Here is a 16,738-nt window from a genome sequence, read left to right on the forward strand (position 1 = left end):
TCTTCTCAGCAAAGGAAACAATCAATAATGTGAAGAGAGAGCCTACAGAATGTGAGATAATCTTTACCACATGCACCTCAGATATAGCATTAATCTCCAGGATATATAAAACACTCAACACCAAATAATAATAATAATAATAATAATAATAATAACAACAACAACCACCATGACCTAGTCAAAAAATGGGTTAAGGAACTGAACAGACTTTTCACTGAAGAAGAAAATAATGGATCAACAAATATATGAAAAAAATGTTCAACATCTCTAGCAATTATCTAGAAAAATGCAAATCCAGTCAGAATGGCAATTATCAAGAATACAAACAACAATAAATGATGGCGAGGATGTTGGGCAAAGGGTACACTCATACATTGCTGGTGGGAATGCAAATTGGTGCAACCATTATGGAAAGCAGTACGGAGATTGCTCAGAAAACTTGGAATGGAACCACCATTTGACCCCGCTATGCCCCTCCTTGGTTTATACCCCAAAGACTTAAAATCAGCATACTACAGGGACACGGCCTCTTCAGTGTTTATAGCAGCTCAATTCACAATAGCTAAAGTATGGAACCAACCTAAATGCCTTCAACAAATGAATGGATAAAGAATATATGATATATATACACAATGGAGTATTACTCAGCCTTAAAGAAGAATAATGAGTCTCTTCTTTTTCTAATATATATGGAACTGGAAAATATAATACTGTGAAATTAGCCAATCCCCCAAAAACAAAGGCTGAATGTTTTCTCTGATATACGGGTGCTAATTCACAATAAGGGAGGGGAGCTAAGGAAGAATAGAGGTACTCTGTATTAGGCAGAGGGGAGGGGTGATGGGTGCAGGAAGGATAGTAGAATGAATTGGACATTATTACCTTATATACATATGATTACATGACCAGTGTGATTCTACATTTTGTACAACCAGAAGAATGATACATTACACTATGTATGATGTGTCAAAATGTATTCTACTGTCATATATAATTAATTAGAATAATTTAAAAATATACTTGGTCTAATAAGGAAAAGATACTGAGAATGTACAAATTATGCTCAGAAACTCTACCAGCAAAGCAGACTGATCTGATGCTGATCTGCACCAAACATGACCCACTGTGGGCTCCACTGAGCTGGTTGGTGCTGGTCTAAATGGGACGAGGCAGGTGGGGTGGTGACAATAGTTGATGGTCAACAATCATGGCAGGGCACATTTTAGCCCAAAGACCAACAACCATGTTATGATGTCATACCTTGCATTTATTTAATTCACCCTCATTCACATGCTTTATAATGTCTTTGTTATTGCTTTCTTCTTATTATTTGTTCCATTGATTTAATTTTACTGGTGTATGATATTTACACATGATAATGAGATTCACATAACATAATTTGATTGATTTCATTCCCCAGTACTTCTCCTTTTATCCCCCTCTTCCCTCCTGACCCCCCTTTTCTCCTTTACTCGTCTCCCTTCAACTTTCACGAAGTCTTCTCTCTTATGTTTTTCTCTCTGGATTTCACATATGACAGAGAGCATGTGACCTTTGGCTTTCTTAGTCTGGTTTATTTCCCTTAACAGGATGCTCTCCAGGTCCGTCCACTTTCCTCCTACAGAAGGTACCAATCACACCAGGTTTTTTCTCTTCCTTGTACATACACCAAAGGTTTCATTTGAGGGTAAGATTTTACTGAAACCAATTTTAACCCACAAATTGCTTTTTTTTTTTTTTTTAAATCAAAGGAGCCATGGCAGGACTTCACTTAGGAAGCCTGTCCTTCCCATTTCTACAGTATGGCCAATTTACCAAAGAAATGTTCATACTGTCAATGAAATTCTGGACTCTACCAATTTAGAGGCTTCCCAGAGTTTTCAGATGAACCTTCCATAGCATGCATGCAAAAGGATTGGTTGAAGAAGTCTTAGAAATAATAAATAAATAAATAAATAAATAAAGGCAGACTCTGAGGTTCTGTTATTACTGAAAAAATAAACAGAGAAGTCAACTGGGTCAAAGCAACATGATAATGAAGAGGAAAGGAAGTAGTTGGGAAAAAAAAAAAAGTCAGATGCCCAAAAATAAGAAAAAGACTGAAACTTGTTCTCATAGTCACTCATTTAGAAGGAATTCAAACAATCATAATAGATTCAAGTTGGCTGTGAACATTCAATCTAATTTTTAAAAAAATCCATTACACAAAATTCTCCCTCTCCAAAAAGGGGTAAGATTATTTACAGAAAGTAAAAAAAGAAAACAAAACCTCAGAATACATTCAATAAATTAGTTTCAATAGCCCTCCCTACCAGGCACACAGAATCAATTCACAGGGTTTGTAAAACTAGTTTGGTCTCTTGCAGGGATTGCACACAGGGGTAGGTGCATTCTTTTTGCTATTTGTCCAATTCTTGACCCAAGGACAAGGCCTAGTACTTGCACCAGACTCATTTTTTTTTTCTTTTCCATTTGTATCTCCTTTATTTAACACAAAACATGCAGCAGCCACTCAGTTGCTTGACTAAATGGGCTCTGGATGCAGGGCCACGGGAGAAAGGACACATGAAGGATGAATGTGAGGAATTCGGGTGTATGTCATATGTGCAAGGAAAATAAGTCAGTTCCAAAGATTTCCAACCCCTGGCTAGAGGACTGTACTGACAAATAATATATGAAGAGGTGTTATTAATATGTGAAAAGCCAACTATTTCCAATATTCATCAAATATCACTAAGTTCCATCACATGAATTAAAAAAAAAATAAAACCAACAACACTTTTCCACGAAGTAAAATTCAATTTTATAAAAAAATCCATATGCCCTTCTATCAAGAACCTGTTAGACGGAACAGAACTGATTGATTGAAATGAACAGAACGAGTAAAAAGACAGTTAAAAAACAGGAATTTTGGAAAGAATTCTAAAACTTTACCTTACTCCTCTCCCAAGGTCAGGAAATGGCCTTGAATTCAGGCTCTGGAGCTTATTGACTCTGTCTAAGCCTCACCTACAGTCAAGTGTTGTTATTGGGATACTGACCTTGGGTTGTTTTTCTGAGGTATTGATGAATTCTGCTTTGCTGCCTACACTGTCACAAGGATGTCCTTGCTGCATTGCCAAGTGTCTGCAAGAGCCATGCCTGGGTTTAACTGTCAGATGCTGCAGAAGAAAATGTCCTTTCCAGGAAAGCTAAAGCACTCAGTCTGGGCCCTCAAAAGCCTGGCTTCAACTAACACCATTTTCTAAGCCTTGAATTTTCCAAGCCTTTCCCAGTCCAGAGACACCAGTATTTTAGTATATACAACATCCTTCTCTGACCAGATAATGCATGTTGAGTAGCTTTGAAATGTTTGAAAACTGCCAGGAAGCTGGGATTCTCACAGTGATGGGCTACGACTGAGACCTAGAAGAGGGTAGTATCAGATCATCCTGCATGTGTGCTGGTCTGTCCCATGTAACAGAGAATGGACCTTTCCAACTGCCCCTTGGAGAAACTCTGACAGGTCATCCAACTTTCAGTCACATTGCACATGCCCAAATGCACTCACAAGTCTCATCTGTCTTCTCTACACCCTGATTTTCATCATTACTTTTCTAAAATAATTATAAGAATGCCTAAGCTGATAACTATGCCAAGAGCACATGTGCAACATGATGGTCAGTGTTGGTCATGTCTGAGCACAGGAGCCTGGTGTTGCTTCCTGTCTGAGGTTACATGTAATGCTCCTGTCTAACATCAATGATCTGCAGTATGGCAGCTGCCACAGCATGGGTGTTGTCCATCTGTCTTGGCATTCTGCCAGCTCACATTCATCAATCCTTTCCCAGCTCTAGCATGATATCTCACACCCCTATTATTTGAGACTTTGGATCTGCATGTGAAGACTAACAGAAAGCGAGAGAATGGGTGACACAGGGAAAATATAGAAGATAAGACTGGTTCCCTTCACGTAATGACGAAGTAATAACACTGTGTGTGTTCGTGAGAAGGTGGTATTAGTTTTGAGAAGTATACAATTTCTACGAATTATTTTTTATGTGACAGAATGCAACAGATGTGTTTCCTACTTAAAACAAGCCTACAAAAACAGTTATTTCTTGAGCGGTCTTTTACTTTAAGGAGCATTTTCACATATTGTATTTCTTTAAAGATACAAGTGCCCATGCCCTGTTATAAAAATCATCCTAAGATAGAGAAGATGAGAAAAAAAAGAGGGAAGTTGGGAAGGATAGAAAACGAGAAATTGATTATTACGTTTTTTATCTTGAAAAGTTTGCTAAGGCCATGAAGATTTTAATTAAGGTAAATCCAGTATTTATCATTCAAACTAGATTTCTCTGAAAGTAAGGGACGCTGGGATAGCAACTGTAAATTGGGACTGTACTTGAACAAACTTGAAATGAAGTTACCCTACCTTTTATAGTAAACTTAAATGTCCCTCTTAAATTTGGTCTTGTTCACAAATGACGTTTAAACATCATTAGTTATTACATAGCATACAGTAGTAACAACGTTATAGGTAAAAATATAAAGAATTTCCCCCATATCCAAAAGGAAAAACTAACTGCTCATTCATTCATTCACATAAAAATTTATTGCACTCCTACTATATGCCAGATACTGGGCTAGGTATAGGATGCAGACTGACAAAAATATCCCAAATGATCCAGATACTTGAGTTGCTCCTGTTAGTAGGAAAAAGGAATTGTTTGCAGCTTAGACTTAGGTTCACAGAAAGAGAAAAACTTACTCTGTGAGAAAACTCAAAGACACCTAGATATGTCATAGGTTTTTCTTGTTTCTCAGCAGTCCTCAGGTATGACTGTGTGGGAGAGGACTATGAGATAACTGAGTTTGCCAAGTTTGTGGAGCCTTAGAAATGAACTACAATTAAAATGAGAGCGTTTTTAAAATATAAGAATATATACATATTTTCAACTATTCTTACGTTAGACATTCTCTCATTAGAAATTCACATATTGGAGAAAATTCAAAATCAATTTTAGTTACATGAATTTTAAGAATAGAAAGATCACTGTTTGGCCCAGTAAAATAACTCAAAAGACATCAAGTATCAGGTGCTAAAATTTCATAAACACATGAACAAAGACCACATTCATTCACTGGATTATTGAAAAACAAATGAGAACACTGTAGGTTGCTAAGACAACTGAAATATGATGATTATATGTGAGATAATGAGAGAATCTCTGTATCTTTAGAACTCAGATTTTGGGGATTGCACTAAACCTCCATCTATCTTAAGACACAAACTTTAAAGAGTTTTGTTTATTTTTTTTTCAAAGGCTTGGCTGGTGAAGGAGCTTGAAGTCCTCTAATCAGGACAAAGCTCTGGTCCTGGAGGGTGTGTGGTGTGGCAGAGGGAGGTGTCCTGCCTGGGAACAGTTCCATCCTGTAGTACTAGAAAGATGAAGAAAAATGTTGCAACGCATTTAATAAAATTTCACGTAAATATTCTCAAAATCCTGGATAGGTGAGAAATGGTAGTTTTTTTCTAGAACATTGTTATTTCAGATTTTAAATTTTGGTCTCACTCCAAAGAGAACAATTCTGGTCTCTTTGGAGTTGCTCATCCAGTTTAAAAATCATCTATTGCTCACAATGCTCTCCTAATTACCTTCTAGAATACTTCATTATCATTATATACTCCCTGTTTTGTTCACTAAATTATCTCAAACAATGCCTGTCACATAGTAGATGCCTGATCGATAGATAGCAAGTTTAAGGGCAAAAATAGGTGTTGCTGTAATTGAATTGCTGAAAGGAAAGCCATCAGATCCTATTTTTTCCACCTTGAAGAGGGACCCCCAAAGTTTCTATGTTTCTACTTACATCAAGTTTATTATTATTCTTCACTAATAATGACCCAAGTCTAGAATAACCATAAGGATATATGGCAGTTCAGTACCTCCTAAGCGGGCCACCAGCTGATATGCTGTGTGCTCAAGAAATGGGCACGACTCCCATTTGCAACAATTTAAATTCCCTGTGATGCAATTTTTTTTTCTTTTTTCTTTTCTTTTTTTTTTTTTTTTCTGGTTAGATCCTTTGGATAAAAGTCACTAGACAGGGGTACAGCACACATTTAGCATGCATAAAGCACTGGGTTTGATCCCAAGCACCAAGCAACTAACAATCTACAGAAAGACTGTTTTATAAGATTTCATATGAGCTTAGTTTACTGTGGGAGAGGTTGACAAGAAACACAGCAATTTTCTACAATTAACCATTGATACCTGTGGGGAAGTCAGGCCTTTTAGCATCACTGGAGAATAATGCAACTGTCAGGAAAAAGAGGCCAGAACCCTCCCACAGCCATTATGTACATTTCAGGCCAAATCTACCATTTCATATACATATCCATATACTTAAAACAAAAGAAAGAAATATTCAATGTAGATGGTTTGGAAAATGTGCTTCAATCACAAGAAAAAATAATGTGCAGTGTCTCTGAAAATAAGGACAACTTGCTAAACTTTCTCTGGGGCCTCTGAAGTCAGTCTCCTAGCTGGCGTCCCTGCCTCTAAGTGCCTATGTCACATCTGCTCTGTAATCACACACACATTGCTCTATTACAACCTGATCAGAAATCTATTGGTGACCTCTTTATGCCTATAAGAAGTCTTGCCAAAATTTCAAATTTGGGTTCCTGGCTACTGATTGCTGGTTCTAATTCTTAAGGAGTGTTTTAAAAGTTCAGATCTAGATATTAATTTTGGTAAAATTGCCCTCAGAAAGGTAAATAATTTAAACTATAGTAAAAAGTGCATAAATTAAACAACCCATCAACTAGATTCATAATAGAAAATGCAGAAAGCAATTCACATTCAGACTGGCATTTGAGAGCAGAGGCAGGGTCCATTGAATACTAACTGATCAACCTGGAGATGAGCACTGGGAAGGCCAATGCTTGGTAAAAGTCTTCACACAGAGGTAAATGGAACTGTTCTTACCTGGAAGTTTGGCTGCCACTGCCCTTAAAGGTCTACCTAGAACAATAATATCCACTTTGCAGATCATAGTTACAAATGTCTCACCTATGAAATAAGTCTCCATACTAGTGAGATGAGTAGTCATTGGATTATATCTAATTAAGGAATGGGGATGTGTTTTCAGTTTCTTTAAAATATGCTGGATTATATAAAGGAAAGCATGGAGGTTGGGGGTTAGATAAAGGAAAGTGGTGGAAGGTAAAGGCCACTTGTTGGGTTATGAGCTCAGCATCCCTTTCCTGGAAGTTCTTCCATACCTCATTCATACACACCTGGTCATGTCCACTAAAAGCCACACTTCTGCTTTGTGACCATGCCTCTCTGATAACCATGCCCTTCCCTAGAAGTCTGGAACTGAGAAAAAGAGAGAGACTTTTCCATCTGGGAGGCTAAGGAGGTAAATGTACAAATCACACATCCTCCTACTGTGGGGCCTGGAGAAAAATCAGGCTGATCAATCAGTTTGTATCCTGAGAGATGGAGACACTGAAGCCACTAGGAGAGATAGCACAAGTATTGTCCAGACATGAACAAGAGGGCAACCCCAGGTCTTCACCTTCTGAGATTCAACATACCCTCATAAGTTCTCTAAGAAATTATATCTGAGCTTAAAAAAACAAAATGACAACAGAGCAACATAAAACAAACCTCTCCTTCTCTGCCTTGCCTGGCTTGTATTTGTAGCTACAGCCTATAAGAGTGTGATCTAAAACAACTGAGTTCAAGCCAGCCACGATCTGTGCTAACTTACCTAGTTTCCAGTCTCCTCTACTATTTCTTCACATGAATCACGTGGGATTCTTCATTTATAAAACACACCTTCCTTTTCAGTTTCTGGTGAGCAGAGCATGCTAAGGACCGAACCATGGCAAGAGTTGTGAAGAGAGATAATATGGGAAAAGACAAGAAATAAAAAGAAAGCAAAAAAAAAAAAAAAAATCAAGAATAAAAGCTAGAGATGTGAAGACAGTGAAGCAAAGGCCAAACAATTATCTGAATGAAGAGGTATAAATGGTAAGGTCTTAATGGTAGCCTCTCTGCCTCCCTTAATAGGTTAAAGGATGAGTCTTGTTCAATGTCAATGTTTAGAGATCAATTATTCTGTGAGGGGCAATGTGTACATGCCTTTCACTCATATTATTTTACTCTCATCTGCTTACTCATTTAATCTTGGAAGATTAACTCTAGCAGGAAAAACAAAGAAATCAACAAGTATAAAGATAGCATTAAACTCTGCTTCCAATAAGGATAAATTACTAGGAGTTTCCAATGAGACAGAAGAAAAGATTGACAGCGTACATATATAATAAGACATTAAGAAAACAATAATTTAAATTTTGAGACTGGTATTAAAATCTTCAATTGTCACTGCTATCAGGGATTTAGTTAGATACCTCAGACACTTCTCTGAGGAAGTCAGCTCAGAATGCTACCACGACCCAAAGGTCAAGATATGGTAGCTACTGAGGGTACAGTTAAAAATGGCAAAACAGAACACATCACTCATCCTCATCCAGGACTCCAGCTGCATCCACACCTGTAGGAATCTGTCAACATATGCCAGAAAAGGAAAAGTGGATTCCAAAAAACCTCCAGCAAATACCAGCCTAAATGAAGACAATGGAGAGGAACCCACACAAGCTCACACTTTGAAACTAGACAAAACACTGCCCAAATCGGGAATAAAAGGATTAAACTAGAATATGACTCATGTTAAATAAGTCAAAAGGAAATTAAATCACATTCTTAGAATATCTATCTATCCATCAATCATCTCTCATTTTCAGAAGTATAACCATATAACTTAAAGGAAGTGGTTTTAAATAACTAGAAATACTTGATAAATAGTTTGCAATGTGATTAGTAATTTTCTGTGTTTAATAGGAAAAACCAGTGGATGCTAATAACATGACTACGCCCAACAAATGGTTACATAATTCCATGGACTGTACAGTCAGATAGTGTTACTGAGAGAATCTAGGGTTTATTGGAACTGTATCCCAAAGTATTCAAGTTTGAGGAACTGCAACCTGGAAGTCATGATTTTTTTTTTTTTAATGCATCTTGGAGACAGAATATTGGGCTAGACAGACCTCAGATTTGACACAGTAAAATAATATGCATGAAGGGCCCTGAGCTTTCCCTGCTGTGAAAAACAACATACCATTTAATTTTTAAGCAGGCAATTATAGGCAGATAAATATTTCAGTCTTTCGGAAGCACTGCAAAAGTTATTTTGCTGACAAATAAATATGCATAACTTAATACTTAAACTGTTATACTACTAAATCATAACTATTTACATAAGATGAATTAATTGAATTTTTAAGCTTTTACACTTAGATCTTCAATAGATAAAACTTCTTGAGGATCACTGAAATACTAGCTATTAAAGCAAAATTAATTCCAAAGCTTCTTTAAAGTTGGACAGTCATGTTGCCATTCACTTGATAATTGTGAAGTTAATCAAGTCCAGAGCAAGAAGACATAGTCAAGGCCCCTGACAATTTCAGGTAACCACTAAGTTCTCAGCAAACTCAATTTCTTTAACCTATGAAGTAGATAAGAGCCAATCCTCACCATTACCCACAGAATCTTCTTTTTCTCTACAAATGGAAAAACTACCATATTAGTTCCTCTGTACCTAGAAGTACTTCCTCTACTTTAATATTCTCCCTTGGATCTCATTACTCTATTCTACTGGTGATATTGAGGGCAAGGTGAGACAAAGCTATTACAGAAAAGATTTGGCGTAATTTCTGGAAGTCAAGTCACAGTCCAATTTCACCAAAATTTATAATTCCTTTTACTTCTTAGTTAACGAAACAAGTATAAAATTTTAAAATCGCTTAACTTGAGTTGCATTTCCTTTCTATGTCTCTGAACTCTTCTTAGTGAAAATGCTTTACTATTCAGAGGTCCAAAAGAGAAAAGACATAGAGAAGTAGAACAAAGATCACGAAAGGAACCCAATTGGTATTATGGAGGCCACTGTTACAGAGTAGCATTCTAATATATTTATACAGAATGCAATTAAAGTATGAAATAAATTATATCTTATACATTCACTTAATATTGGAAATAAAAAGTAGAAAGGTTTTTTTAAAAAGGACATTCATGGAAACATCTGCTAAAATATTCACTTATCTAGGAACCATCTATTATATTAAACAAGAACCATGAACATTATTTTTTTAGTGACTCGAAGGAGGAACAAATCCACATGAATGAATTCACCATGAATATAGGAAAAAAACAAACTTAAAATGTTTCTGCTTATCACTTAAGATGCTCTATCTAATAGCAGACTTAATTTTCGAGTAAGATAAAACATGACAAAAATTATAAATTTTAGTTTTTTCAGGTATATATTTTATGGTTAATATTAGTTTTAAGAACAAAGGCCAATAAGAGTATAATCTGGACATAGTTAACAACACAGAAGAAAAAAAAAAGAAAAACATTCAAGTGGAGTAAATTTTTATATGAAGCATTTTATATCCCTTTCCATAGGACATCAAGTTTAATAGTTCAAGGAAACTGCAAATACTGTCCCTGATGTCTGGCTTTTAGTGTATACATATTATCTTATTCCTAAGAAGATGGTTTTGCCCTACTCACATTGCATGGGTTTATACATTCTCTTTTCCCCAATCTGCCAGTTACATCTGCAGCCCAAGCATTTCTTTCCAAAAGAGGAATTAAGGCCAAGCAAGACAAAGAATTTGCTGATACACATATGTCACTCTGAGGATTCTAACAAAGTCTCCGCACCCAATTTAATTACTTCCCTACTATAAAAACACTTTCCATCTGCATCTATTCTAATCATTTTGAATCCAAAACCAACACACTGTAAAGCTAGCTAAATAAATGAATGACGTTTGCTTCGGGTTCCAAGTGAGGCAGCATTTGGTATGGCAGTGGGTCTCTAGCTTATGTTTTATGCTGAGACAGTACTTCATTCTGAGTTTTCAATTCTTTACTTAAGATTTGTACAGAACAGAATTACTAAGCTGCAGGTTTTAAATTTTAAGTCTCAACTGAGTTTCTGTCTCATACCACACACATGCACACACAAATACACACACACACACACACACACACACACACACACACACATGGGGTGGATCAAAAATGGGAAAGAGAGACTGTGAATGCTTGTGGTTCTTAATGGGAAAAAAAAAGTACCCATATCTGTACGTAATAAAATAATACTTCTTAGTGTCTATATTTTTTGATAAATGTTATAAAAACAGAGCTTCTATACATGTATATAATAAAAACTACTTTAAGCTATCTCTGATGAGTGAACTATTAGGTAGTTATTGTATTATTTCAGTGCAGAGAATTCTTTAGCACATCTGGGCAGCCTTGAACCAATAAGAAAGCCCAGAGGTTCTCAAAGGCTTTTCCATATTAGGTTTTAAACAGATTGTTTCATTTGTTCATTTGTTTTCGACTGAACACAGTTTTTAAAGTTTTTAGAAAGTGATTTGTTTGATTTTACCCATGTATATTACACATCCAGTAATTTTAAGAGTAGCTGGTCCATGGAAAACAACTGCTAATTTCTATTCAACAACTGCTAATTTCAATTTCACAGCAGCTAATTTTCAATTTCACAGAGATACATATTGTTAAATAATGTGATATATTTTAACAGTCTCTTGAAATAGCCATTATTTATCTTAAAAGTAAAGTTATATTTTTCCTCTCACTTTTATTTTTCAGTGCTTGGGAATTGAACAAACAGCCTCCCACACACTAAGCAAGCATTCTACCAATAAGCTAACATCCCCAGCCCTTAAACTATTACTCTTGAGGTCAACAGATTGGAATTTTCTAGATAGAAAAAAAAATGATGTCATTCTAAGATTAAATTCATTAAGCACTAAACTCTGTTTCTTCTCTGACATACTGATGACTTCATGAACACTGAATCAATTTGGAAGCATTCTGCTACTTAAATTTTACTTAAGTATAAAATTATATGTCAAAATTCCTGAGTGGCTTCAAGTGTAAAAAAAAATCAATATATAATGAAGATGATTGTTCTCTTTTTTCTACTAATCCTCAAGACATGCCCTTTACTAATTTATCAATGTATATAATCCTTGCAAAGTAATTCACAGATTGGTTACTCATAAAGGTCAGCAAACTGATCAGGAAGGAAGTCCCTACAAGGAATATAGCTTTAACCTTCCCTTCTCTGCATATTAGATTAGGATTCATTGGGTAGGGGGATATCTTTGTTCACCCATTTCTTAATGTTCCAACAAGATAAATTTATTTAGTTCCATTTTGATAACTAACTATAAAGAACAAAGATTGAATGTCAATAATCCTATATCATATTACATTGCCCTTAATGATCCAAAGGAAAAGATCACATACAATCACCGAGATCTGTATTTCTTTGTTGTACTAAGAGAATCACTACATCCATCATATGCTATGTGAAGAAGGACAAAATAAACTAGTACCAACTCACAATTAAATGCAAATTTCTTAATATATTAGGGTAAGTTATATCATTAGCATCAGATTAAGAACATATGTTTATTATGTCGTGGTATTTATAATACTTTTACTTATCCATTTAAAATTCAGACCTGAATATAGAAACGAAAGCAAGGAGAATGGTGAGATTAAAAAAAATTCACGATAGCAAGATTGTGGAATCAGCCTAGATGCCCTTCAATAGATGAATGGATAAAAAAAATGTGGCATTTATACACAATGGAGTATTACTCTGCATTAAAAAATGACAAAATCATAGAATTTGGAGGGAAATGGATGGCATTAGAGCAGATTATGCTAAGTGAAGCTAGTCAATCTTTAAAAAACAAATACCAAATGACCCCTTTGATATAAGGGGAGTAAACAAGGACAGGGTAGGGACGAAGAGCTTGAGAAGAAGATGTACATTAAACAGGGATGAGAGGTGGGAGGGAAAGGGAGTGAGAAGGGAAACCGCATGGAAATGGAAGGCGATCCTCAGGGTTATACAAAATGACATATAAGTGGAAAGGAGGGGTAAGACAAGATAATACAAATCGAAGAAATGATTTACAGTAGAAGGGGTAGAGAGAGAAAAGGGGAGGGGAGGGGAGGGGGGATAGTAGAGAATAGGACAGACAGCAGAATACATCAGACACTAGAAAGGCAATTTGTCAATCAATGGAAGGGTAACTGATGTGATACAGCAATCTGTATACGGGGTAAAATTGGGAGTTCATAACCCACTTGAATCAAACTGTGAAATATGATGTATTAAGAACTATGTAATGTTTTGAACGACCAACAATAAAAATAAATAAATAAATAAATAAATAAATAAATAAATAAAACTTTTTGCTAACAAAAAAAAAAAAAAAATTGTTGGGCATCTGGTCTAGCAAACAACTCAGTACTAGCAAATCCCTCAGCAATAGGGATTGAAACCAGGGCTTTGTGTGCCCTGAACAAATACTCTACCCTTGAGCTACATCCTTAGCCCTAGCCCTAAGATCCTGTGAGAAGTGGTCTCATACTTCAAATCCTCAGTTCCACCAGTTCCAAACAACCAAAGAGAGAATGCCAAGTTAATGCTGCATTTACTAATTTGATAGTATTCTCAAAAATCTAGCAGTGTTTCATTACAAAGAGAAATATTATGGTTTTTATTTTTTGGTAAAAACAGATTTGACTGTTATTCAGTACCCAGCAAAATTCCTGATAGAAATACATTATAAAAGATCAGATTGAAAAATGAAGTTTAACTTAATATGACATCAAAGAGAATATTTTTCAATCTTGTCTAGAGATTTGTTGTTATTCTTTAAAACCAACTTCAATCACAATCTCTTTTTATTAATGTTATCATTAATGGTGCCCTGGCCAAGTAATATGTAATTTCCACACACAAATTCTGTAACAAACTCAGTGTTTCAAATCTCAGTTGTACCTGATATATAATATAATATTTTACTAGTTTTGAAGCTTCAATTTTTCTTACAGGAGTCTCAATCTTTATTTTACTGTACCTGGAATTCTGAGGTTCTGAAACATCGGAATCTGTGCACGTTTTCTTTACCTGTAAGAAAAAAGTAGTAGTTATTCTCATATGAAAATATAACTTACTTACTCAGGTTCACACACTTATTAAAGTGGATACAGCTCCACTCACCAAGGTCTCTATAAAATATTCCCCACATTTTACAGCAACAGCATGCAGTACTAAATTGTGTATTTCATTATTATCCCATGAACAGCTGCCAAATGCACTTCGCTGGTCTCCATCAGTATGTAAAAAGTTCAGCAAAAATTGCTGGGGACCAGTCGAATGAGGAACAAAGAAACCAAAGAACCATGTTTCCTACTTAGGAACGAGAAAGCCATACTGTTCTTAGTCCATTAGGAAGTGTTTTTCCAATGGATACTGCTCCTGTCTCCCACTAAAGCACACAATAATAAACACCAGATTCTGGGTCACAGTATAGTGTTAGCTAAAACATTCATATATTAATTTTAATTTTCTTAATCCAATGACTGTATGTTTTATACATGTCTCAGCACATCAATTAAGTTTAGGCATTGCTCCTAGACTTTTCACATATATTTGCAGTATATTTCACAGATTATATTTCAACTTTGAGGTTTCTAACTTACGAAAGGTAAAGAATGAGAATAACTTTTGCTTTTCAGGCTATGCTATCCATTTTGAAGAGATGTATGTTGTAACCCTCTAAATATGGGAAAGCACATATCCATCTTCTTTCAAAATTTAACATCAAGCCCAGATACCTATTCTGATACCATGGTCTTAAAGGTATATTGTATTCATAGTAGAATAAACTTCAAAAATCCTTTCATTAATATGAAAAGTGCACAATATATATTTACAAGTCCACTGTCATACACTCAGGATATCAGTATTGTTACGGTCTGCCTATTTATGCAACCCACAGGATTCCAGCAGTTTCAACTTCTAATATGTGATTTGGAAGTGAAAAAGTTCACTAGATATATACAGCATAGAGACACTTGTGTGGTGTGAATTGCAAAATGAAAGGCACCACTAAGGACAAGTTTTGACTTGTACAGTATTGTATTTCTAGCTCACAAAGCAATTCTTTCCTTCTCTTAAAGAATGCTTGAAACATACACACAGACTTAGAAGAATGCTTAAAACACACACACACACACACACACACACACACACACACATACACACACACAGCCCTACACTTTCAAAAATCTGGGTCTTTTGCTTTCATTTCCAGCCGTAGACATTTGTGTAATCTGGGAAATCAATTATTTGCTTGATTAACTTTGTACTCTCTTTTGCTTCCAGTGGACACATTTACACAATAGGAAAATCAAACTGAGAAGCAAAGAGATTGTCATTCTGTTTTATTAGTTCCCTTACCATGGAACTCAAGCACCAGGAGACAGAGGAAGGAAGAAATGTTTTTAAGAGCAGGGGAAAAAAGAAGAGGAGAAGGAGAAGGACGAAGAGGATGAAAAAGAGAAAAGGTGGGGGAAGAATACTTTTCTTAAAATGTTAATACAAAATTCACCAGAAAATCCACCAAAATCTCGTGTCCATTAAAAATTTGTACAAGAAAAAAATAGGAACCAAATGGGAAAAACAGCAGGAAATAGAATCCTTCCTTCTCACTAGTTCTTTCCTCTAAATCACCACCAGAAACTATTTGATCTGTCCAATGGATACACAGAAAACACTCCAAGTGAATACTACTTTCCTTAAGACCATAGTGACTTACCTTTGAGACTGGCAGAGAAGCTCCAGAACACCACACACACACACACACACCAAAAAAAAAAAAAAAAAAACACATATACTTCCGGCAAGACTCAGAGCCAGATAAGCTTCCTGTGACTTATTGACAAACCATTTTTCTTTATTACCCTTGATTTTCCAAAGCATCATTTTCCAAATAACTTACCAGAAAGTTCTGATTCTTTTAAATTCATTTTCAAAGTACTAATTATAATACCAATCTAATAATTATAATACAAATCTATTGATTCTTTTACTATCTAGTACCCATGGAATCCTGGGATTCTAAATAATAATTAGTGTAAGTAAAGAATTAGATTTTTTTCAGATATTGGTAAAGCTATGCTTTCATCCAGATGGTTGCAATTAGAATTTTTTGTTCACTTTGTGGTTGAATGAAGGAAGGGTAGTATTTAGTATACTGTGACTAGTATAGGGTACCACTATCTGAAGTGCTGTGTTTACAAAACAAACTCCTCCATCTCAAAGAAGATGGTAAGGGAAAAAAAAAAAAGGAGCAACTTCTGAACTGGTTCTTAAGGGACACAGGGCTTGAAGACTCCACCTGGAAAACATTAGCACTTCCCTGTCCTGGGCTTGACAGGGAACCACCTTATGAAGTCCTGGTACCCAGTTAAAGGGTCTGGAAATTAACCTTGGGAAATGCAGACTACTGAAGTGGATATATATATATATATATTATAATGTATATAATATACATATATAATATGAATTTTTTATTTGTTCTAATTAGTTATACATGATAGTAGAATGCATTTCAACTCATGGTATACAATTGTAGCACAACTTTTCATTTCTCTGGTTGTACATGATGTAGAGTTGCACCATATGTGCAGTCATATATATATACCTAGGGTAATGATGTTCATTTCATTCCACCATCTTTCCTACTTCCATACCCACTCCACTTCCC

The 16,738-nt window shown here is 35.6% G+C and overlaps 1 protein-coding gene across 10 annotated transcripts in view; it reads right to left on the reverse strand.

Moving 5' to 3' along the window:
- Eya4 (EYA transcriptional coactivator and phosphatase 4) overlaps window positions 1-16,738 on the reverse strand; it is a 269,696-nt gene that overhangs the window by 118,001 nt on the left and 134,957 nt on the right. For all 10 annotated transcript variants that reach the window (XM_077802152.1, XM_077802153.1, XM_077802154.1 and 7 more), the window contains one exon: window positions 14,045-14,094. In XM_077802152.1, the coding sequence (XP_077658278.1) occupies window positions 14,045-14,094 (50 nt within the window). The remainder of the gene's footprint in view (window positions 1-14,044; window positions 14,095-16,738) is intronic.

This window comes from Urocitellus parryii, chromosome 8 (assembly GCF_045843805.1).
Source record: "Urocitellus parryii isolate mUroPar1 chromosome 8, mUroPar1.hap1, whole genome shotgun sequence".
In the NCBI taxonomy this organism is placed as follows: domain Eukaryota; kingdom Metazoa; phylum Chordata; class Mammalia; order Rodentia; family Sciuridae; genus Urocitellus; species Urocitellus parryii.